The 25,938-nt window shown below is 44.0% G+C and overlaps 1 protein-coding gene across 1 annotated transcript in view; it reads left to right on the top strand.

Annotated features, from left to right (window-relative positions):
* Positions 1–25,938, top strand: part of IGF1R (insulin like growth factor 1 receptor) — a 1,987,642-nt gene that overhangs the window by 1,138,863 nt on the left and 822,841 nt on the right. The window contains exon 4 of the mRNA XM_044078384.1: positions 10,996–11,141. Within this exon, the coding sequence (XP_043934319.1) occupies positions 10,996–11,141 (146 nt within the window). The remainder of the gene's footprint in view (positions 1–10,995; positions 11,142–25,938) is intronic.

Raw genomic sequence — 25,938 nt, 5'->3', positions numbered from 1 at the left:
TACCATTAATGAAGCCAAATTGGGTCGGGTCATGATTTTTAAGGTCGCCCATGTCTTTGTTAATAAGGTCCATAATGATTCTTTCCATGGCCTCGCAGATAAGGCTGGTTAGGCTTATAGGTCTGTAGTTCCCAGGGTGGGTTGACAGACCCCTCTTTGTGCAAGAAAATTAGTTACAGTTTTCCACTCTTCTGGAACAAAGCCAGTGCTTAGACTGTGGTTAGAGTGCCAAGTAGTTCAGCCAGGTACCATTTTAGACTGTTTATTAAGCAGCCTGGGATGTTATCTGGTCCCATAGAAGCTATGTTTTTGGTCTTGGAAAGTGTGGCTATGACCTGCTCTTTGGAGATACTGGATAGAGGACTGGTGGCCAGTATACTTTGGGTATGATTGGTGGGGTCAGAGGAGTGAAGCATGTGCCACATTTGTCAACTGGCAGATTGGCAATTTCCTCAGGTTCAGTATGAATGATACCATCCACTACTAGTTTGGCACAAAGCTAGGCCTTCTGTTTTAGATTTAGGATGTAACAAATGCCTTGTGATTGTCCTTAGCTAGGGATGCTAATTTAGCTTTGTAATTGGCTTTAGAGGACTTAACAAGATATCTGATTTGCTTGTTCAAGCTGTGGAGAGTGTTCTTCCTCTGCTGAGTCAGTTCCATCTTGTTCTTAGACATCAGTTTCTTCTTCTTGTTGTATAACCTATTTATACTTGAGGTCCACCAGGGACGCTTGTTTTTTTTCATGTAGACCTGGTTTTGATCTGCTCAGGTACTGCAGAGTTTATATAGCTGTATAAGTGTTTATACAGGGCATTTGTGTACACACCTGCGTAGTAGTCTTTGTTGGTTGTGTTAGCAGGGGTTTGAAACTATTTGTACCATTGGTTAGTAGGCTGTAGTTTGCTTTGGAGAAATTTTTAATTTTTTTTAGCAGCTGCGGAGGGGGGGGATTAGGTCCGATCGTTGCTTTGAACGAGACTGATTTATGATCAGGCTTTACCAGGGAGGGCAACACATAGGAGATACTGCATTGATCCCCCAGTGTTGGTGAGTACTAAGCCTAGGATATTTGAGCCCCTTGTTGGGGGTACAGACTATCTGTCCCAGAGCATTTGTAGTGACAAAGACCAGGAAGCTCAGGGCAAGCATGTTTGTACTCGTATACTTCTCCCATTTGATGGAAGAATAGTTGAAATCGCCCATGACCAAGGTGTTTGTCTGTATAATGAGTGACTGTAGTATGTCCAGGAAGGCAGCGTGTTTCTGTTGGTTCATGGTGGGGGGCCTGTAGCTAACAATCCTGTGGAAGCGGGTTTTTTAACCTAAAGTTAGTTGGACTTGGAGTAGCTTGACAGTCATACTGTATAGTCTCCAGGTGTATTTATCTTTAATGAAGATGGATGCACCTCCGCCTTTGGTTATTTCACGTTTGTTTTGAGGTCTGAACATGTGGAAGGCATTCTAGCCTTGCACGGCCAGGGTGCAGTCTGCAGCCTTGAGCCATGTTTCAGTGACTACACAGAAATTAGCATCTTTCAAGGTGAGGAGTGCTTTCAGGAAGTGCAGTTTCCTGTTTAGAATCCTAGCATTAAGCAGCATAACCTTGAGTGTGTCAGAAGTGGATTTTATGTCAGAAATTCTGTTTTCACATTGCTTAAAGAAAGTTTTGACATTGCCTAAAAAGCCACTATGGGGGAGGAGGCAAGCACCTTTGCCAGTAACTGAAAAACAAAAGGCAACAGGTGAAGACTATCCCTGGCAAAGCAGCATGGTCTGTCACCTATGTCTTCCCAGGCTGACAGATACTTAGTCCCCTTAGACTTGACACCAAAAACTAAGCCAATTATTGAAGTCCGTCATTTTTTGTTTATATTGAGGCATCGTCCTGGGTAAAGGTAGAATGCTGCTTAAGGCTAGGGACATACCTGCCTGGGGCACACAATCTGAGATTTCAATTCTGTCTTACTGCATATAGCCCAGAGAGGTACATCTCGAGTCATTCACCCCCAACTTAGACTATGACAGAGTCATAATGGTACTTACTGTTGAGAGATTTGAGTGCATGTGAGATTTGACATATCCTGGCACCTGACAGGCAGTTAACAATGACCTTGTCCTTGTCTAGCCTGGTGAGAGAGACGCGAGTCTCTCACTATGGAGTCGCCTATGACCAGGACATTTGGTTTTGAGGTGTTTTGCCTTGAAGGGCTTTTTAGTGGAGACACTGGTGTGTGTGTTATGTATAGTGGATGTTCATCGTGCATACAGCTGCAGTCATAACAGATGGGTTACCCTGCCATCAGGCAGGTCCTCGGTCGGCCGAATTCCAAAGTTTAGGTCCGGCGTCGGATGTCGTCGCTTCTTCCCTGACGTCAGTGCGGCAGGGGTATAAAAGAACCAGCCGACGCCATTTTCTTCAGTCTTTCTTGCCGCGCGGTGCGTGAAGCAGAAGCAGTTCGCAAGTGCCGGTCGGCCAGCTCCTGAGATTACGAATATTTTTCAACCGAAGTCTTCTTGAAAGCTAAGTACCCCATTGGGGAAACTTTTCTTGCCTCAGACCGATGTCAGACAAAGTTAATAATTGCATTTCATGTGGGAAGCAAATACCGCATAAGGATTTCCATTCCCTCTGCATTCCTTGCTTAGGCCCAGACCACAACGTCTCGGCCTGTCGTTTTTGTGCTACATTCAACAGACGCACTATTAAGCATTGGGCGGAGTTCGCCCAACACTATTTTGGCAAAAAGTTTAATTACATTATGTCGTCGGATACTCCGACTCCAGTTTTGAGTAAAAGACGTAAAGATAAGGACCGACATATGAGGTCCGTGACTTCTACCGACACTACGCTAAAGCCGACTACAGGTGCTCCAGTTCTCAGCGAGGCGCCTATACGCAGCCCCTGACTACCGATGACACTTCCTTAGCGGTGTCTTCTGTGCCCGAGGTCGCAGGCTCCTCGGCCCACACCCCGATTACAGATACCGACGCCACTCTTGGCGGGGAAACTCAGAGTTTAGACAGGCCTGCCACCTCTCAAGGTGTCTTCAGGCCGCCGCCTTCTTTTTCCATTAAGGCTTTCACTAAATCTAAAGTAGCCTTGCTTACTAAAAGACAAGCTCCACAGGGCCCCTCTCAAGGCCCCATGCCTAAAAAACAGATGCTCAAAATGGCTGAGGATTTGATTACTCTTATCAGGGGTTCTCAACCCCCCTCGGACAAAAGGCCCAGAGTGGAGGAAGAATACCCTTCCTCGGACCAGGCCTCCATTACTTCAGAACATTCTGAAGACCAGGAACATTCATACTCCCCTTTTGAAGATTCTGATGCAGAGGAGTCCATTCCCTCTGTCTCCCCCCCTGAGGACTATTCTTTTGGGGAAACCTTGCATACCTTGAGGGAACACTTCCACTGGGAAGGCCAAGATTACTCAGACTCCAAGAAAAGGCTCAGGGATTTCCTCTTGCTCCCTCAGCACAGGCCTCTGGCTATCCCTCCTGTCTTAGACATACTAGATGATGTGTATTCAGAGGCCAGCCTTAACCCAGATTCTTTACCTCCAGCTCCAGTCAAGCCTGATGGGTATTACCGGGTTCCTGATTCACACCAATTCCTATACAAAAGCCATGCGGCTGACCCAGAAACTATTTCACAGGGTCTCAAGGGAATTAAGGCCTCCACTGCCAAAAATCCATTACCTTCAGAGAGAGATTCCAGAGCTTTAGAAAGGTGGGGGGAAAAAGGTATACACCTTGGCCACTTTAACCATGAGGGCATTAAACTATCAGTTCCATATGTTAAAGTATCAACAGTTTTTGTTATCTCAGTTGAAAAGCAAAATGTCACAACCTGAACAACAAGACTTGGAGTTGCAGGATTTGTTGCATAGTGCAGAACAAGTGGGTAAACATACCTTGCAATGTGGTTTTGATGCTTTAGAGGCCTGATGTAGAGCTGCTGTTACAGGATCAGTCATACGTAGACATGCTTGGCTCAAAGAGCAAACCTTACCAGATCATGTCAAAGCTAAATTACTAGATGCACCTCTTCAAAAAGATGTATTGTTTGGTGTTAAAGCTGAGGAGGTATTAAAGAAAATGGAGGAAAAGGCAAAATCAATGCAAACAGTGAAAGATTTCCTACAGGTACAACCTCCACGTTTCAGTCGCAATTGGCCTTCAAAAAATTGGTCCTTTCCAGCCATGGACAGACCTCAAAGAGGTAGATACAGGCGCCCGAGGGGTAGAGGGCAATCTCAAGGATCATTTAGAGGCAGACAATGGCAAGCACCTACACCAAGAGGTGGTGAGGCTAGTTCACAGCCATTCAGAAAGCAGAACCAATGACTTTCCCCTTTGCATGCCAAGCAAAGCTCTAATGGCAGCACCTTTAGGCGGGAAACTGGCATTATTTTCGAAAAATTGGCATATTGTCACAAAAGACAAATGGATCCTGGATATTATAGACAGAGGCTACAGATTCCACTTTCACACCCTTCCAGAAATGAGAGGCATGCCAAACCTGCCACACAATCAAAGGGTAGAGGCACAAAAACAAATTTCAGATCTCATGGACATGAAAGCTATTCAAGAGGTACCTGCACAAGAACAGGGTCAAGGTTTTTATTCCAGACTATTCCTGGTACCAAGGAAGGGCAAAGATTGGAGACCTATTTTGGACCTATCCATCCTAAACACATATTTACTCGTACCAAAATTCAAGATACTCACATTACAGCAGCTTCTTCCCATGCTGGGCAAGGACTCTTGGCTGGTAACATTGGACCTCAAGGAGGCATACCTGCATGTCCCTATCAGACAAGATTGCAGAAGATACCTCAGATTTCTTGCAGGTTCAACCCATTATCAATTCTCTGCATTGCCCTTTGGCTTATCTACTGCGCCCAGAGTGTTCACGAAATGCCTGGCATCAGTAATTGCCTTCTGCAGACTTCAAGGGATACAAATATACCCATATTTGGACGACTGCCTGATCCAAGCGGACAGCAAACACATACTTCTGAAACACCTGGCGTTTGTAATAAAGTTGTTGAACTCTCTGGGATACACAGTCAACAAAAAGAAATCAAGACTAATACCCTCTCAAACAATAATTTTCCTGGGTGCCAGCTTGAATACAAACATCCAGATGGCCTACCTCACGCCAGAGAAACAAGGGCAACTAACTCAATACTTCAGAAAACTGGCAACCTTCACCAGGCTGACTGCAAGGAAAATCCTGCAGGCTCTGGGATTCATGGCATCTTGCATCCTGCTAATCCCATGTGCAAAGCTGCATATGAGGAAACTTCAATGGTACCTAAAAAACTTATGGTCTCAACACAGCCACAGTTTGGAAACAATTATACCACTGATTCCATGCCTCCAAAAGGAATTTCTGTGGTGGGCTCAAGCATGCCAAAGAAACATAGGTCTCCCATTCTGCATGCCTCAAGCAAATCAAATCATCACAACAGACGCCTCGGACTACGCCTGGGGGGCACTCATGACAGATCGGTGCATTCAGGGCAAATGGTCCCAAAAAGAAAAGCACCTACACATCAATCAAAAGGAAATGCTAGCAGTAATAAATGCTATTATGGCTTTCAAAGACCTACTGCATCCAGGCCAGCTATTGATAAGGACAGACAACACCACAGTGATGTGGTACATAAACAAACAGGGAGGAACCCATTCATATCCCCTGTGCAGGCTAGCCATGTCTCTTTGGAACATGGCTCTGGAATTACAAATCCAACTTCAAGCACAATTCCTGTCAGGCAAGGAAAACACACTGGCAGACAACCTAAGCAGAAATATGACAGATCCACATGAATGGAAGTTGCATCCTCAAGTTATTACAAAGATAATTCAGGCATGGGGAAGGCCAGACATAGATCTCTTTGCTACCCACAGAAATTACCAATTGACAAAATTCTGCTCAAGGACCTTTCATCCACAGGCTTGGAAAGTGGACGCACTCTCTTTCAGTTGGGCAACAATGACAGTTTATGCCTTTCCACCTCTTCCTCTGCTGCCCAAAGTTCTATTAAAAGCCAGAGCAGACAGACCAAAGATGATTCTCATTGCTCCAGACTGGCCAAGACAACACTGGTACCCACTCGCATTCCTCACCATGGATCCTGCCTCTAATGCCTCTTCTATTGACTCAGCACAACTTCAAAACTTTTCACAGTCAGCTGAAAACACTCAATCTAGCCGCATGGAGGATTCCTTAAATTCACAACAGACCCTACTCCCCAAGGAGGTGCAGGATGTCATTTTGGAGGCCAGAAGACCTTCTACTAGAAAAGCCTACTCCGCAAAATGGAAACGGTTTTGTGCTTGGAATCAGAAAAAGGGTCAGATTCCTGGAATACTGAATTTACCTCAAATATTACAGTACCTAGCTGAGATGCTAAGCAGTGGACTTTCATTCTCCTCCATCAAAGTCCATGCCTCAGCCATTTCTGCTCAATACAACACTGATCCTCCTTTATTCTCTCACCCTCTCTTAAGACAGTTCCTCAGAGGGGCTAAGAATATAAACCCCCCAAGGAAGCAACCAGTACCTGCTTGGGACCTCAATTTCATTCTAGAAAAACTGACCCTGCCTCTATTTGAGCCAGCTGCTTCAACAGAACTGCAATATTTGTCATGGAAAACAGCCTTCCTTCTGGCTATCACCTCAGCTCACAGGGTTTCGGAACTACAAGCCCTCATGGCTGTGCAGCCTTTCATCATTTTCCATCAGGACAGAGTTTCCTTACGAACCAACCCTTCCTTTATGCCAAAGGTAGTATCCAGGGTAGCCTTGAATCAGGTTATCCACTTACCTACCTTTTACCCTAATCCACAAAGCAAAGGGGAGAGACTACTACATTCCTTGGACATTCACAGACAGCTTCGTTATTATTTGGACAGAACAAAGCCATTCAGAAAATCAGAGCAACTCTTTGTGTCCTATGCTACAGGTGCTCAAGGGAAGCCTATTTCCAAACAGACGATCTCAAAATGGATAGCCCACTGCATACGCTTTTGTTACTCTTTTCATGGTAAAACTGTACCTACAGGCATCAGATCTCACTCCACAAGGGCCACAGCTACTAATGCAGCTTTCCTCAGGGAGGTTCCTACCAAAGATATTTTGGAAGCAGCCACTTGGAGTTCTGTACATACTTTCTCCAAGCACTATCACCTACCATTATACTCCAAATCTAGAGCGGGCTTTGCCACTGCAGTCTTGCAGGGCATCCTTGCTCCTCCTAGTTCCACTTAGTGCCTACCACCCCTTTTTTAGCTTTGGGATTCTACCCATCTGTTATGACTGCAGCTGTATGCACGATGAACATAGTACAGTTTTGTACCTACCATAAATGTAGATGTTCGAGTGCTAATACAGCTGCAGTCCAGGTTTCCCTCCCTCCTTCCCCTCTTGGGACAGGCCTAATGGCTAACACCTCCTCATACAACCTGATTGGGGTATTCTTTTATGGTGTATTTGCTTACAACTACTGTTTTTTGATTATATTGCATTGCATTATTACATAAATTTATGTTTTGCCTTCCTTCTGGGGGCACCTGACATCTGGGGCAAGAAAAACTGAAGAAAATGGCGTCGGCTGGTTCTTGTATACCCCTGCCGCACTGACATCAGGGAAGAAGCGACGACATCCGACGCCGGACCTAGACTTTGGAATTCGGCCGACCGAGGACCCGCCTGACGGCAGGATAACCCATCTGTTATGACTGCAGCTGTATTAGCACTCGAACATCTACATTTATGGTAGGTACAAAACTGTACTATTCTTTTGGTTCTGCAGCATGTGCAGTAGGTTTGTGCTTGGGGAGGTCTCTGAACTTTTGGTAGGCTTCTTTTGAGTAGCTCCGCTTATGTGGGTTTGTGTGTTGTGAGCTTATGTGGAAGAGCTGAAGTGTGTGTGCTGGCAACCTGTTTGATGCCCGATTTGTTACGTGAGAGAATTGATTCTAGATTCATAGTGTAAGTACATCTCTGACATATTGTACTTGTTTGTTGTAGGAGTAAGTGGTTGTTAGTATAAGTGAGGCAATTACTACATTTCCTCAGGAGGTCTATGTCAATCAGGCTAGCCAGAGAAATAGTGGGAACTGACCATCCATTACGGCAGGTTTATATCATAATTACTAATGAGGAGTGGGCTAGTTAGACCAGGTTTTGCTCTAGGATTAACAAGGTGGTCTGTTCTGTAGAAGGCTGGGGTTGAAAAACTGCGACACTGCTTCTCAGTGCATAACTGAGTTGCTTGCAGTACAGCAGGGGAGTTTGGGAGGATTCACTAGCTGACATCTAGGGAAAATTGTTTTTCTAGACATTTGCATCTATGTACAACAGCACTAAATCCCATTGCATGCTGCACTGCTACATGTAAACGTGAGGTACAAGCAAAGTTAAACAGCTTTAACACAAGCTAACCAATAGGAAAGCCCAAAACTGATCCTTTTTCCAGCAATCCGAACTCATAAGGGTTGTGAGCTGCACACTTCTGCCGCATGGGTGCAGGGAGACCCTCTTAATGTAAGATGTTTAGTTTTAGTGCTCAAGTGATACTAAACAGTGTAGATTCCACAAGTTTGAATCTAGTTTATGTTATATAAAGCAGGAATAATTAAAAATACAAAATGCAGAATAAAATTCTCAACAGCAAAAACAGCAGAAACGAAGCAGCAGTTTAGTTAAATACAGTTCTCAGAGTGCAATAAAGGCTTAAAATATGCTTATTTTTCAGTTGATTTCAGTGAATGCCTTAGATTTCGGTTCAGATTCACTCCATATGTCTGACAAAGGTCACCATAGTCTGAGCAGCTCCGGTAAACTGAGCCATTACTTGTCCTTACTTAAAAATGCACTTAAAGTTCAAAACTTACAGTTGATCATTTTGTTCTTCCTCCCTCTTTTCTCACTCTAGCCCATCTTTAGGCTGCACTAACCACACATTTTCTGACTTTGCTCCTCATGGCTGGAATTATGTCGCAGTTTCCATGCACAAATTACTCTTCTCTTGTTCTTGGGTAGTGTGTCCGGAATTCTCTCTCACTTTCAGTATGTGAATTGCCTTCCCCAGGTGCTTAAATGTTGTTGGCATTCTGCTGTTGCCTGTGCAACTGCGACCTGCTTCCTGAAACAAGTGTATTACCTTTGTGCTTACTGAAGATTGATTTGTTAGTGCATGAACTGTCATTACTGCTCTTTTCATTTATATACATATATTTTGAATCCGTATAACTGCGGTGGTGGTGCTGCGATAGCGTTGTCGCCTCACAGTAAGACGCTGTCTGGTTCGATTCTCAGCTAGAGCGTCTTCTGCGAGAAGACATGCGTGAATGGGCGTGCTTTCATTGAAGGTTGTGCGTCAGGGCTGGTAACTCAGCACGTAAAAATCAACTACCAATCATTAGCGGACCGGAGTTCCGCTGTGGCGACCCCTAACCCCGAAAGACACAACAACATATATTTTGAATCCATCACTAGTTTATTTTAACTCTTTATTTTTGAAGATGGACTTCTGAATCTAATACGTGTGTTTATTGAGCAGGCAGATCAGTCATTTGAACCTTTTCATCCATGATGTAGGCATGGTACAGAGAATTAGATACAATAAGCATAACAGGAATGTGGAACATACTAACATAAGACAGAGAGAACATAGTAATTTATATATGTAGACTGCATTCTTATTTCAAGTTTTTTATTTGATAGCAGAACTGATGATTGTATCTGCTGATGCTTTGTTTATTTGTAGCACTCACTATCTAATTGCTGGTGAAGCTACAAGTAGTACAGCCTTTAACCCCATGCAAGGAGACATTTATCTGCATGAAATTCTGGCTAGATGATAACTAACATCCTAACCAGACGATGACTAACATCACTGACTTGCCCTGATATCACAAACACCGCTACAAAAATATCTTTCCCTTAAACTGTTATAGCTATTGCCCTGACACAGCTGTGCTTTGTCCATTCATACCTGTTGGCTGCTACTGGTTTTGAGCATAATCTGCAGCATTATTGGTGAATGATTTGTATGGGGATATGCCAGTCTAGCTGACTGTACAGTTTTCTCTACTTCCAGCATGTTTCACCTGAAAATGCATGTAATGCTTGTCTGGGTACTGGCTGACCCAGCTTACTGTCTGCGGTAAGTATGCCATAAGCATTTACTGCTGAGTTGCTCCTTTCCTGTTGAACATTTATACTGTCATCATTACTTTTGTAGTTTTTTCAGAGTTCATGTGGCAGTGGTCGTGTTCTTGTGTGATGATCTTACTAGATAAAGGAATGTGGTAAGCTAATACTACTAAATCATTTGCCTGTAATAATACTTACAACCAGAACTAATTCGGTGGTTATATAATCTCAGATATTTATTTGGTGATGCTTCTGTCATTTTTGGGTTGTATAGTTCTGTACTGGCACTGGAAGGCTGCACCTTTTCATGTGGAGAAGGGTAGTCTGGAATGAATATAATCAGTTTACAAAAGTTCTGGATTTGTGTCTAATTTTATTGCATTTTGCATCACTAATGGATCCACAAACGATCTATTCAAAGTTAGAAGTAATTGAAATTAAGAGTAATTTACCCGGTCTAGTTCACAATCAGTTGCATTACATAAAGTACTAAGTAAACTAATACAGAAGCAGAGAGTTTGAAGAACCCTGCAGGCAAGTACATTCTTTTTTTGCTTGTTCCTCTGTTAATGGATGATTTTGTTTTGCTGTGTTGCATTGTGGCTATTAGCAGCAGGTATATATTGATGTAGTCAAGTAATGGACTTAAATTGCTACCTCTCATCTAGCAGTAAAAAAGAAAAAAAAGCAGGGAAATGAACAGTATCATTGCTTGTTGCACCAATCATGCTTTGATTTCCTCTTGGGCTTGAGTGGGAATAGAAGCCATATGTTGTGGTCTTAACTGACAGACATTTTTTTTCTCACATTTTCCCCCCACAGCATATTTTGTAGTCCTTGTGAAGGACCTTGCCCCAAAATCTGTGAAGATGAGAAAACAAAGACCATCGACTCTGTGACATCAGCACAGTCGCTGGAGGGATGTACTGTTGTCAAGGGCAACCTCCTTATCAACATCCGCAGAGGAAGTGGGTATTTTTGTTTATTGTACACTTATTTACATTGTCAGTTGTTTACTAGTATGGAGTAAATTCACAAGTACCGCATACACTTAATGTTAAAAAATGTACACTACATTTCTAGATCACCAGCTATAAACAGAAATGTCTCATTAAAGAGGGTTAGGCTTCAATGACTTTACTATATGTCTATGTCCACTTCTGGAGGCAGTAAGTATAGCTATGTATGGCACAATGGTTTTCCTTCAGAAGTATTTATAGTTTTTGTATGTGCTTCCTGGCTTTTGACAGAAAAAGTGCTGCAAAATAATCGAGCAATAACTGAAGCAGTAGTTAAATGGAACATAGAAAAAATATGCAGCTTTTTACTCAAGATAAGGGCATTTTAACTTAATCTGGTCTGCCTACCTTTAGTTTACCTGTATTTCTCCTTATCCCTGCTACAGTAAGTATGGCCGTTTTCACATGCATTTTACATTTTCTTCAACTGTCTCTGCAGCCAGTTCAGAAATGTTTCTCTTTGTCACTACCTCCATTGCAGTGCAAAGTGGTTTCTTAAATTGCCACCTAAGATTGTGCTAAACAGTCAAGAGGAGAAGGTTAACACCCACACTACATCTCAAGCAACACATAGCCCTTCTAAACCTGCACCACCAACACCCACATATAGCAACACTAAATCCACATATGCAGAGGCCCTTAACTGTAACCTGCCCAAGCAACAAAGACCTCTGAAGCTGAAACGCAAACAAACACCAATCACAACCAATGTGTCACATAGTTCACACCACCAGTGTGCCACCCAGCAACAGCCCCTAAGGCAAGACAATGTACCTAACACTTTAGTCATAGGTGACTCTATAGTCCAGCACACTGATGTCCCTCTCACCAGGTTGAATAAGGAGAAAATTACAGTCAGCTGCCTGTCTGGTGCCAGGATCCGCCACAACGCATGCACTCAAGTCACTCCACAACAAGTACAAATATGACTCTGTCATTGTCCATGTTGGAGTGAATGACTTGAGACGTACCTCCCTGGACTACATGAAAAGAGACATGGAAGAGCTCTCGGATCATGTGGCCCAGGCAGGTATGACCCTAGCCCTGAGTAGCATCCTGCCTTCGCCCAGAATGATACCACAATATAAGGATAAAATGATTGACTTCAACAATTGGCTAAGCTTATGGTGTCATTCAAAGGGGATCCAGTATCTGTCTGCCTGGGATGACATGATTGACAGACCACGATGCTTTGCCAGAGATGGTCTGCACCTGTCGCCCTGGGATTCAGGTTACTGGCTAAGGCTCTTGCCACCCCTATAGTGCCTTTTTAGGCAAACTTCAAAGGACAAAACCACCACCATAACAGGTACAAGCATGCAAAATCTGAAGGTAATGCTACTCAATGCTAGAAGTCTAAACCTCAAAATGCACTCTCTCGAGGCACTCCTAAAATGGAGAACATCGATATCTGTGCAGTAACTGAGACCTGGTTCAAGGCTCCAGAGAGCACCCCTGCAATACCAGGCTACAACTCTTACCACACTTTTCGGCCACAAAACCAGGACCGAAACACTAAAGGTGGAGGAGTGTCAATATTCACCAAGGATATTCACACCACCAGGCTAGTTGGCCAACACAATGTGTCTGAAATTCTCCAAGTGCAACTAACACTAGGTAAGACTGCAATCCAAATTGTAGCTTGCTACAGATCCCCCACCATACCCCAAGATTCTCACTACAACTTTCTAAACATACTGGAAAATATTAAGATAGAACCAAACACCCTAATACTGGGTGATTTTAACTACCCTGCCATTAACTGGGAAAACTACTCATGTCCCAACAACTTTGCGCAACGGTTCTTGTAATTCATAAATTCCAATGCCCTGGATCAACTAATCCATAGTCCCACCAGGGGCTCCAATATCCTAGACCTGGTCATTACCAACATGGGAAATCAATGCTCCATACCTATGGTCACCCCCTCGTTAGTCAGGTCTGACCATAAGCTAATCACCCTTAACATCCACATCCCACCCCACCCCCAGCAAAGAAGCCACCATGAAAAACGTCTCCAAAGACGACTTCAGGATAGTCAAGGCACAAGCGGCAAACTTCATAACACCCATGCAGACGGAACTGAAAGTTCAACTGCTGAATCCTACACTAAGGCACTGTATGAGCACATCCACTCATGCATGAATCGTGCCATCCCAAATAGAACCAAAATGCTCTCATCCAAAAAAAGGAAGCCAATCTGGTGGTCCCCTGCCATAAACAAACTTTACAACAAAAGGAAGAAACTTTTGCAGAAAAGAGGAAAATCCCAGGATGCAAAAAACTCCCTTACTGGCCTCAGTAAGAAACTGAGATGCCTCATAAAATCCTCCAAAGCTAGTTACGAAATTAAAATTGCCAAAGATTCCAAAGACAACCACAAAGCATTCTATAACTATGTCAAGAATCTAAATGGCAATGCTCAGATCTGCGCTGAGCTAAAACAGAATGGCATTAAATATACTGATCCAAAGGATATTGCCAATATCCTGGCAGATCGATTCAGTGCCAACTTCACTCCCCTCTCACCCCCTAAATGGCCCATCTCAATACCGGAAGATTGCCAAATTCCAGTAATAACGACCACACAGGTACAAAACGCACTCTCTAAAGCCAAGAATACAGCATCCATGGGACCAGATGACATCCCGGGCTGTGTACTACATGAACTACAATATGAACTGGCACCTCACCTAAGTGTCATGTTTAATCATAGCCTCACCTCAGGTTTCGTGCCCACTGAGTGGCGCAGAGCTACAGTTATCCCAATCCACAAGGGGGGATCCACCTTGGATCCCGGAAACTACTGTCCCATCAGTCTGACAAGCCTTATCTGCAAGGCCATGGAGCGTATTATCATGGAACTTATAAACAAAGACATTGGCAACCTTCAAACACTGGACCCCACCCAGTTTGGGTTTGTGAAGGGCCGATCTTGTCTCCTGAACCTGATTGACTTCTTTGAATCAGTCTCCAGAGCCATGGACAAGGGTAAGGTGGTCCACACAGCCTATCTAGACCTTGCCAAGGCCTTTGACACCATCCCCACTCTGGAATCATAGATAAACTTACTAAGTTGGGCATTAATCCCTATGTCACCCAATGGGTTGCTAAATGGCTTACTGATAGAACCCACACTGTAAAAGTAGCCGACTCCAAATCCAGCTCCAGACAAGTGACAAGTGGAGTACCTCAGGGTTCAGTCCTGGGGCCGCTCTTGTTTGGCATCTACTTCTCTGAAGTACAGGTCAACACTAAGGGACTCTGGCTAACAAAGTTTGCAGATGACTGCAAACTGGGAGCCATTATTGAATCCCAAATGATGTGGATACTCTACAAAAGGGCCTTACAGAAACAGATGCTTGGTGCCAGAGCCATGGGCTCAAGCTCAATGCCAAAAAATGTATTGTTATCCCTTTGGGAAAAAACATGTATTCATGAATTACCATATAGGTGGCAGTACACTAAACACAGAAAGTGTGATAAGAGACTTAGGGACACAGGTGGACAGTGGTCTCACCTTCGATAACCACATCGCCACAACAGTCAGGAAATCCTTCTATGTGGCACACCTCATCACGAAGGGCTTTTCATCCAGAAAAAGGAGGTCATTGTCCCACTGTACTCATCCCTCATTAGACCCATTATAGAATACAACGCCCCATTTGGTATGTACCTCTCAAGACATCTGCAACAACTGGAAAGGCCTCAGGAATACCTCACTAAAAGAATCACAGGCCTAAAGCAGATGCCCTCGCTGACCGCCTTAAAAACTCCAGCTATACTCTGTCACATATCGTCTACTCAGAGGCGATCTCTGCTTAACATACAAGGCCATGTCAAACCCAGAGCTGTTGGACATGCTACACTTAAAGAAATCCCAATCCCTCAGAGCTACACGCTCAGGGATCTAAACCTTGTCATCACAATAAACAAAACATGCTGGAGGGATAGGTTCCTGACCCAGAGACTCCCCAGACTCTGGAATAGATTGCCCATACATGTCAAGCAGAGTGCCTCTTTGGACCTCTTCAAGAGGAACCTTGACGATTGGATGGGAGAAAGGAAATTCACCCCAGGGATCACGTCAGTCGCCCTGCTAGACAGGGTCCAGGAAAGTAAATAATGTGGGAAGAAATAGCCAGGGAATTGTTATGGCTAGGCTTGTATAGGCCCTAGGGCTGATAGCCTAGTACCAACCTATGAACCTATAAGGTCCTTGAAACAGAAGTGCCTCTTTTGATGGGTACTTTGGAGTGTTATATATTTATATTTCGGGTATGTGGTCCTCTACTTGTCATAGAGACATCCTAATCAGTACCTGAGCAAGAATGATGAGTGTTAGGACAGCCCCCTGGAACAAAGGAATAAAGCACTATCTATGACTAAGATGACTTAGGATCAGTTAAGAGTCTTGGGTGTTGGAGAACCCACAAGGGGAAGTTATAAATGAGAAACAAATACTGGCTCACCCATTCTGGGAGGAGGGAGAAGTCTGATTACTGCAATACCAGTGTTTAGCTTGAGTAGGTAAGTGGTATATAGCACCCTAGGAATATGTGGAGCTTGCAATTCCTGCCTGTGTCTGTGTGAGATTTTGCGTGTGGTTCCTATCTTGTGCCTGCTGCTTGTTGGGCTGGATTTCATCTCCTTGAAACCATGAATTCAGTAAAGCAGGTGTTTAGAAATGGGTTTGATGCTATGTGTTTGAGTCAGTGTGGATCTTACTCAGTTGTGATTGTCATATTGTTGTTAAGGAGGGGGGTAAGGAATTTTAGCATGACTGTGAGGAATTTCTCTTGATATTTGTCAAACTTGTCTTTCATTTATCCTTTGTTTAGGACACTGTTGCAGTAGGTCTGACTACTGTGACTTCTGTCGCCGAAGGCCTAATGTCCGTTCTGACTTCATAGCTCAGCACCCTTCCTCCTTCAGGTGTGGTGAGTACCTGTCTGTCAGGGACATTGGGATGATGTCCTGACTGAAATCACTGTTTCAGTTTTCCAAACAGATGGGTTTTCACCGCTGATGTCCGTCCAGGCTATCAAAGTCTAAACCTTTCCAGAAGCATACATCTGACGTATGACATCAGCTTGCAAGCGTGGTGATATTGGGGGGGACGGGACACAAAATTTACCACTAGCCCAATCGCAGGTTTCACACCTTTCAGTCTAATGTTTGCATGTTCATTTGTACTGCACCATTGGAGAACCTTCCATGGTTTTCATAGTGTTGCAGTACTGATTCTTGGGTCTTTCTGCCATGCAGAAGCCCATGGCCAGCCAGATTTCTAGAGTCTTTGCATCATCCCTAACCGATGGACGTCTAATGATCAGCCTGTAGACATCAGGGTATAAGAAGGACATCCATCGGTGCCATCTTCTGTTCTTTCTAGCGGTGCAGGCCAGTGCACTTCACATGTGTTCAGTATGCTCACAGACTTGTCAAGTTGTCTCATGCTTCCAGAGATCCTTCTCCTAGTCAGATAAATATCCCATTGGGGGAATGTCTGTACCAGTTTAATGTTCAAAAAAGTAAACCATCGCTTGAAGTGTGGAAAGCAAAATCCGACAAACATTTTCACTTGTTTTGTCTGTTTTGCTTAGGGCCTCGGCACAAAGTTTCTAATTGTCCTAATTGTGCAAAATTCCATGCAAAATCTCTGCAACTTAGGGCCAATGTACTTGCCGCCCATCTGCAGTCATCTTCTTCGGCTTCCTCAGTGGCATCTCAATCCACTGCTACCACAGGATTTCCACTGACTCTGGCGTCTGCTAGCATCATTCCATTCATGATGTTTCTGAAAAAGTTCCAACTACTGCTCTTAGGCTCACTGTTAAGAGTATATAAGCAAGCAGATGTATAAGCACAATTCACCAGATTATTTTGCTGCCAGCCCGTTCACAGATCTTGCATCAGTCGGTCTAATCTTCACATGGTCATTTGTACTGTAAGCCTTCTAAGATTCAGATAAGTGCCCCATTGGAGGAACCTTCCTTTTTGTTTAAACTATTTTGATGTGATTTTGTTAGGTGCCATTTAGGAGTGATAAGTGTGACTGTGGTAGGCAGATACCCTAAAAAGACCTCCATATATAGTGTCTTTTTTGCTGAAGTGCAGAACATGATTTTGCAAGTCTTTTTCCATTTGCCAGTCCTTTGTTCCCAAGATATTACTTTCCAGTTTGTCTTCAGTGAACATATTTGTAGAGATCCAACAACTGGTGTTTGGTCCAGTTTAAGATAGCAGATACCTGCACAACATATGTACCTTCCGCTCCTGTCTGCCCAGTCTGATTCCGACATATCCACAGAGGTTGCAAAACCCTGCAATTTAGGTTCATAGTTAAGTACTAAACTAGCTGCCCTTGTGGACCATTTTAAGCCTAGCCAGTTTCTCACTTTTGTGTTCAAAATAACCTATCTCATTTGGTTATAGACTGACCTTACCCATCTTATGGTCAATAATTGTAAATTACCCCTAATAAGAATAACTGGGACCAATGCGTGTGGGATAAAGCATTTAGGAGCTACATCTGTCCAATTAGTAGTACAGGGGGCAGTCCTGGAGTAAATCTTCAGTTTCTATTCCATAGGTCTAAGTTGAACTTGGAAAGGGATAGAAATTAAATCTGTTTTATGTGGATGGGGACAATATGTTTCATGTTTCATCTCTTATGCAACATGTCCATCTCTTCCTCAGACTCTCTCTATTGTGATCCCATTGGAGGCTGGTATGGTGTTAGAGGACCACATGTTCAAAGAGACTGCTACTGTCATTGAGAAGAGCAAACCATGGATAATTATCTCAGAGGGACCTGAAGCATCCCACAGATTTTAGTATGAGAGAGATTCCTGGAAAACTGAAGTGCGTCAGGGGTCAGAGCCTCCACGCTTGGTTCGAGTGGATGTCACTCCCAAAAAAGCAACAACAAAAAAAATTTACTCTACCCCCCCCTCCCCCGTAGCGAGACAGAGTGTATGAACTTTTCTCAAGATGTCTGAGCAGTCCAATATGGTTCTTAAACCTTGCTTTTCAGTCATTCCACAGAAGATTACTGTTTAATTTTCTTCTATGGAGCAGACCTCACTCTGATGACCACTCTTTACCTTGCTTCTATTAGATTCACTGTCCTGGCCAGGTGCCTTTAGATGAAGAGTTGCTCTTTCCCGATTCCCCCAGTGGAAGAGGCATCCTTCAGAGAAACCATTATAAACAAGTAAAACATTGAGTGTGAGTCTAAGCAAATCTTCGATGTGCAAAAGATGTGCTACAATCGGTTAGAGGTTGACACTCCAGCCCCTTCCCCTTTTTAGATGCTTTCGCATTCAAGGCCAGACAGATTCTACAGAGTTCCAGAAGATGATCTTAAGTTCCTTTTAAAGAACCCTTTTGCCGACCCTTTAGCTGTTTTCTTATCCTCATATAAACCTCCTAGGCTACTGCCAAATTCTAATGCCCTACTATCAGACAAGGACAGCAGGGCTGTGCATAAGTTGGGGGATAAGCTCTGTACATCTACCCTGGCCTTCGAGGCCAGTAATTTCAAGTCCCAGTTAACTAAATATTTCTTATCTATCCTTGACAACCTGAACAAGGCTGGGTTTGACACATCAGGCATAGATTCCAGGCAACAAATTTCATCAGTTCATAAACTGTTACTAGGCTAATGAGCTGAGGGGCCTTTCTAAGCCTAGCCAAGTTTTCCCAAAAGAATAATGATGTCCTGTATCCACATAGGATATTGAGGGCCAGGCATTTATAAGCTATGTCTGTCCATAAGGGACATGGCCACCAAGCCCGGTGTAAACTTCCTGTTCCCCTGGTCTGGGTTGTGCGTAAACTGTATAATATTTATTATTCATTTTACATTTGTATACTAGGAAAGTATGACTGGGCACAAGTCCTTTTTCAACAGAGGCCCTGGGAGGAAAACTCCACATAATGGAAAATGTAAACATGCACATATATAAGAAAAATAGTAATATGCACACAATTACAGAGCAGTGCGAAAGTAAGAGTTCTCATAAGTATATACAACATATGTACGCAGTACACATAGTTATGTATAGTAATTAGTCATACATATATATATATATATATATATATATATATAAGAGTTGCAAATTGCTAGATAAGAGGGGTATATATCTAATTTGTAAATCGAAGGATCTTGCATTCAGTTCTGTTAACAAAGGAAAACAAAGCAAGAAAAATGTTTTGGGTAAGAGCTGAAGTTTATCCATAGGTATTGCATGAGCATAGCTAATGTTTGAATAGGTGTACTTTAAGTATCTTTTTAAAGTGGGATAGGTTAGTAACAATAGTTATTTCAGCAGGGAGTTTATTCCAGTTTTTGGCTATATAGCCAGAGTAGAGGATCACTTGCACATTGTTGACTTTAACTGTTGTCAATAGAGTTTTATTTCTTGAACGTAGATTTCAGTTACCAGAGTAAGGGAGTAAGAGATTTTGGAGGGAAGGAGTCTTCTCTGAGTGGTTTAGAATTTTCTGGGCTGTGGTGAGTTGGTTAATAGAGTAGTATTTATTATTTATTTAAGTTTGATGACCAGGGAAGACCACTGGGCCAAGAAAAGCCTGTTTTCAGTGGAGGCCCGGGGAGAAAAGCTCCACAATAATTGCAAGTTACATTTCACATGTTACAAAAGCACATAGTTCATACAGCTAATTAAACATTTACAGATAAACTCCATGATCTTTACAACTGGCGTGTCACAATGTTACAAAAATGAAAAAAACATAATTCAGTACAGAAATTTCAACATTTACATAAAGTGAATATTTTTGTTATAAACTGAATTGTAGGTTTAACATTTCAAAACATATAGCTACTAGCCATTAGTAGGTTAGGGAAATATTATGCATGGTGAGGGTAATAGTATATTTGAGATTGGAGAGTATAGTACAATGGATATTATAGAGAAAATTAGTTTTTAGTATGGGAGGGATTGTTTTGGGTGGGATGAAGTAATAGTAGAGGTAGTTGGATGCTAGAATAGTAGCTGGGGAAGTTCTAACCAATTAAGCTTCTTGAGTGCTTTGCAGTGCTTTGACCTAAATGGAGAGTCTGTGGCAAACCTGGAATGTCCTAGACAGAACTACCTCCCTTCAAAGGCATTCCACTTCTGCTGCACCACCAGTTAAATCTTCTCCCTACCATCCTTTGGGAGCCACAGTCTCAAGGCACCCATAGATCTAGTTCCTTCTCAGTTTGTGGGACGAGGATTCTACTCCAGACTGTTTCTGGAACTAAGGAAAGAAGGATAGTGGAAACCCATACATGATCTCTTCCAGCTGAACACCTTACCTCAAAGTACCCACTTTCAAAATGCTGTCTCTTCAGACCTCTCTCCCCTTTGTACTTCTGCAGGCTTTTCTAGTATCTTTTCTAATATCTTTGGATTTGAAAAATACATACCTGAATATCTCCACGTACCATTATTGCAGGACATTCCTGAGGTTCTCTAAAGAAGCATTACATTTTCAGTTTACTACTGTGCCTTTGGGCTTTCTGCAGCCACAGAGTCTTCACAAAGTGCCTATCCCCAGTTATAGCCTTTTGCAGGATTCAAAGAGTATAAATATTCCTCTACCTAGATAATATGTAAATCCAGGCCTCTTCACTTCAGGTCTTAGTGCAGCATCTCAAGTTTACGGTTACCTTCCTCCTGCTACTGGGATTCATTATCATTTTCAAAAAATATTTTCTTCAGTCCACTCAAGACCCAGTTATATTGGGTTGCAGACTAGACACCAAGCACATGCAGGCCTTCTTGCCCCAGGAAAAGGTGCAGAGCATCAAATCTTACTTCCACTGTCTAACCTCTCTTCAAGCTTGTTCAGCCAGAGATTCTCAGAGCACTAAGATTCATGGTAAGCAACCATACCAGTCCTTTCAGGTTGCATATGAAATAATTTCAGTGGTACCTGAAACATGTATGGTTTCAACACAGTCGCTTCCTGGAGAGAGAAATTTCTCTCATCCCTTGTCTCAAGAAGAAGATGAGATCCAGTGGTGGGTGACAAGAGATGAATTTCATCCTAAGCCTGGATATCAAGGTACAGATTCCTAGTTAAGAGCTGTACGTAGACTCCTCAAACAAGGCTTGGGGGGGGGGGCATGGATGTAAATCCACAATGTCCAGGGTTGTTGGCAGTCCACCCTCAAGGAAGAGCACATCAACCTGAAAGGTTAGCTCTCTCATTCAGGCTCTATGGGTCTTAACCCATCTTGAAACTAGGACTTAAGTATTCATAAATAACACAGCAGTCATGTGGTATATACACAAGGAACCAGATTATACCAGTTATGCAGGTTGGCTCAGATTGCTTGGGACCTAGTCCCCAAACAAGCATGCCGCTTTAAGCAGTATACATTTTGTCCCAGGACAACGTTCCAGCAGATTCTCTCAGCAGGTGCATAAAAAAAAAAAAAAACCTACGAATGGATGCTCAACAGACAGGTCTTCATAGACAATATAGTCCACAGGTGTGGAATACCACAGATAGGCTTATTTGCCTCGGAGAGCAACTAACATCTATTCCTGTTTTGCACCCGGATTCCTTGCCCTTTGACTTGGAGGACAGCTACATTATCCTTCCAGTGGACAAGGGTTCTTTATGCCTTCCTTGTACTTCCTGTGCTACCAAAAGCTCTGCTAAAATTCCAAAAAGAAAAAAAAAAATTCTGCTGGTGACTCCCTTTTGGCCAATACAGCATTTGGTTCACCTGTGTCGATCACTTAGCCAGAGGCAGTCACCACTGGCTACCCTACAAAGTGGACCTCATCACACAACAGAAAGACTTGTTACTTCACCCCAGCCTATCATCTTGCAACCTAAACCTATGAACAATATTATTCTGATTCTCTCCAGACACCAGTCTTCTGAAGATGTGATGTTATTCATTCTTACCTCTGGGTTCGGAGCCGAACCTCGGCTCCAACTCGGCCATACTCTAGCTCGAAGTCTTCAATTGGCTTGTGGCTGAGGTATCCCATGCTGCAATGCGCCTATCCCCAGATCTCGTTTGCCGCTCTTACAGCTCAGACATGGTCTCGCTCTTGGCCGTGGCTAAGTACAATTTTTCGATTTATTTTTCAATATAGTAGCTCCAAAAGCTATTTTCATAGCTAGTGTGTGTGTTTTGCTTCAGCTGGTTGTGTGACCGGTTCTGTTGAACTTTTCTGGGAATCCCGTCTCATTCTTTGGTGTTTACGCGCTAGGCCCGTTTCAGTTAGAGGACCTAGTCCTCCCCTGTTTTTGTCTAGTAGACCTGTTAGTGGGTTTTTTGTTGTGTGATTGTTTTTGTGTACTTATTCCTTCGGCTAGGCCCGTTTAACTTAGAGGACCTAGTCCTCCCTGTGGTTATCCTGCGGTCTCTAGGCCATTTCAGTTAGAGGCTCTAGTTTCCCGCACTCTATCGTGGTTATTTTTGGTTACTTTGATGAAGGTGTTCCTATTGTTGTTCCCTTTGTGTGTGTGTTCTTGCTATCAGCATGTCCAAGGATTATAAAGAATGCAGGCCTTCGGGCTTTAAAAAGTGTGTCAGATGTAATAATAAGATATCTTTGATGGATGGGCACTTTGTGTGCGTGTATTGCTTGGGGGCTATTCATCTACAAGAATCCTTCTTGTTCTGCCACGCTTTCAGTTCCCGTGTGCTGCAAGAGAGGAAGAACAAGCTTATTTTAAAAGGATTGCTGAAACCTTCGTTTGAAGAAGACTTGGAGAGGTCTTCTAGTTCCAGATCCTCTCCTGCCAAACTGGACAAAAAAAACGACAAAAAATCCTCAAAGAAACGCTCTCCGGCTCCGTCAGTTTCCTCGGAGCCACCAGAGAAAATCACTAGAACTACAGTTGCTTCTTTGGCTCCACTGGCTTCGGGGCCGACAGAAGGCAGTGCATCTATGATGTCGACATCGGCTCCCAGTTTATTGGAGCCGGTGACAGATTTATCAGTTCGGAGACGGTCTCCAGTTTTTCGACCGGTTTCCCCGACTCACAGGTCTCCCTCTGCAGGGAAATCCAGATCCCCGACCGTGTCCTCTAGGTCTTCTAGGACCCTTTCCTATGACTATGTCGATAGAGTGGTGAGGAAACTGCTCCAGTCATCGGTGCTGGCTAAATTACTTTCAGCTCCGGCCCAGTCGGCTCCGGAGCCCATCCTCCCTTCATCTTTGGCTGTTCCTCCTCCAAACTTTTTTTCGGAACCAGAGCTGTCGGTCCTGTCAGACACCATGAGCTCGGTTCCAGTCGCCCCTTTTGGCATCTCAGCTCCGATCTCCGCTCCGATCCCGTTGGCACCATCCACGGGGTCCAGGATTCACAGTTCACCGGTCGGAACCAAGAGGGAGGTCTCGGGTCGATCTTCGGCTCCGAGCCTTCCTCTCAGCGCTTCCGCTTGGGTAAGCGTGGACCCGACATCAGCTTTGGACCTCATCTCCTCGGCTCTGCGGGCTATTACCATATCTTACACAGTTAGTCGACCTTCGGAGGCGGGGGGGATCAGCTTTCGAGGTCACGAGGAGTGTGCTGGCCAGGTCATCAGCTTCTTCTTACAGCACCGACACTCTTCCCCCTCCAGCACCGATATACCCCCAGAAAGAGTGTGTGCACGACTCCCAAGATGTGTCTCTCACGTCTGACACCGTCCTGGAGGAGTCAGAGGGTCCCCCAAGTCATCTTCTGAAGATCTCTTTCTCAGATATCTTGGAAATATTGAGACAGAGGCGTGACTGGCCCTCCAAAGCCCCTTCTGAGGAGGAGTCAATGTTCCTGAAGGTCTTTGGGTCCCAACCCTTCGCCTCTTGGGTTTCTCCCCCGTTCGACGAGCTCCTGGACCTCGTCTGTCGAAAGGCGTGGGAAACACCAGACACTGTGGAACTTAGGAGACCCTAGGAGACCCAACAAGTTTTTGTCCGCTCCTCCTGATAAAGAATTTCTTACAAAAGGCATTCCAGTAGATGCCTTGGTGGTGGCAGCAGCCACCAAGAGGGAACTTGCAGAAACTTCATCTACCATCCATCCCCCTAACAAGGAGTCCAGGGCTATGGACAGGTATGGGAGGTATGTGTTCTCTTCAGCGGCCTTTACACTGCGGTCGCTGAACTTTTTGTCACATTTTACATGGCTCCAGAGAGATCTCCTAAAAGAGCTGTGAGATTCTCTAAAGGGTAGCATTTCTGATGCTGTGGCTCAGAAGGTCAATGCTCAGATGTCTACCGTAAATTCTGTTACCAAGTCCTCCATGAGGCTGATCTCTTACACAGCCTATGGAGCGAGCAGGGCTGCGGGTTCCGGAGTCTCTCTTAGGATACACTCCTGGATGTGCCTGTGCAACTTCGTGGAGGCTTTCAAGTCTACCTTCACCGACGCCCCCTTTGACGGTTCATCCTTATGTGGAACCAAGGGTGAAGGACATTGTCACTAGGTGTGAGCAGGAAGGAAAATCCCTGTCTGCCATGGGAGTCCATTTTTCCATGCCTTCTAGACCTTATCCCAAGGGCCAGAAAGGTGAAAAAATGTGGTTCAGAAAGTCGCAGAGGTTTTTTTCATGATGCAGAGTGATTTCCCCCTCCAGAGGCAGAGGAGGGGGTGGAAATTCAGGCAGAGGAGGCCCACATAACCATGTGGACTACTATTCCTTTCGTGGTTCTCCCTACCAGCGCTCCTGAGGGGTGGCTTGACTGTGCATCTCTGGAGCCAGTTGGGAGTTGCATTTCTCTATACCCAGAAGCCTGGCGAGACATCACCCAAGATGAGTGGGTATTAGAGAGAATTTCCAGAGGTTATCATATTCCCCTTCTTTCTTATCCCCCTCCAAACAAAAAAATCCCAGATGTTCCACCCAAAGGGATTCCGCAACTTTAGAAGTACAAAAGTTGCTGTCAAAGGGAGCCATCCAGCCTGTCCCCTCAGACCAAGTAGGATTAGGGACTTATTCCAGATTCTTTTTGGTGCCGAAAACAACATTTTGGATCTCAGCCGTTTGAACCTTCATGTAGAGAAGTCCAAGTTCCGCATGGTCAAGTTAGTCAATTCTCCCGTTATTAGGGAAAGATGTGTGGATGTGCTCCATCAACCTCAAGGATGCTTACTACCATATCAAAATGGACAGGGCATTCAGAAGTCACCTACACTTCCGTCTGGGAGCCAGTCATTTTCAGTTTCGCGCCCTGCCTTTTGGTCTCACCACAGCCCCCCCCCAGGGTGTTAACCAAATTCTTTCTCAACTGTTCAGCTAGGGACCAGCTGCGGCCACTATCAAAGTGCAGTTGGCAGCCATTTCTACTTTTCATGTGGCCACTATCAAAGTGCAGTTGGCAGCCATTTCTACTTTTCATGTTGCTAATGAACCTAATCTAATGGCGTACAGAATTTGTAGGGCTTTTCTGAAAGGTGCTATGCTACTTCGACCTCCAATCTTTGATCCTGTAATGCCATGGGACATTAATTTTGTGTTACAGCACCTTACCTCGCCTCCTTTTGAGCCCGCAGCAACCTGTGACATTAAATTTTTGTCTTGGAAGACAATTTTTTTGATAGCCATCACTTTGGCTAGGCGGGTCTCTGAACTCCAAGCTTTATCAGTTCGGCCCCCTTACTTGGTATTTCACAAGGATAGGGTTTTGGTAAGACCTAATCCTTCCTTTATGCCTAAGGTTGCTTCGGTGGTCAACCTCAACCAGTCCATTGAGCTGCCTTTATTTTTCCCTGAATTCTC

The sequence above is a fragment of the Protopterus annectens genome, chromosome 7.part0 (assembly GCF_019279795.1).
Source record: "Protopterus annectens isolate FY-2018-M chromosome 7.part0, PAN1.0, whole genome shotgun sequence".
Classification (NCBI taxonomy): Eukaryota; Metazoa; Chordata; order Ceratodontiformes; family Protopteridae; genus Protopterus; species Protopterus annectens.
Note: the sequence above shows the minus strand (reverse complement) of the source record. Positions and strands in the feature narration are given on the sequence as shown.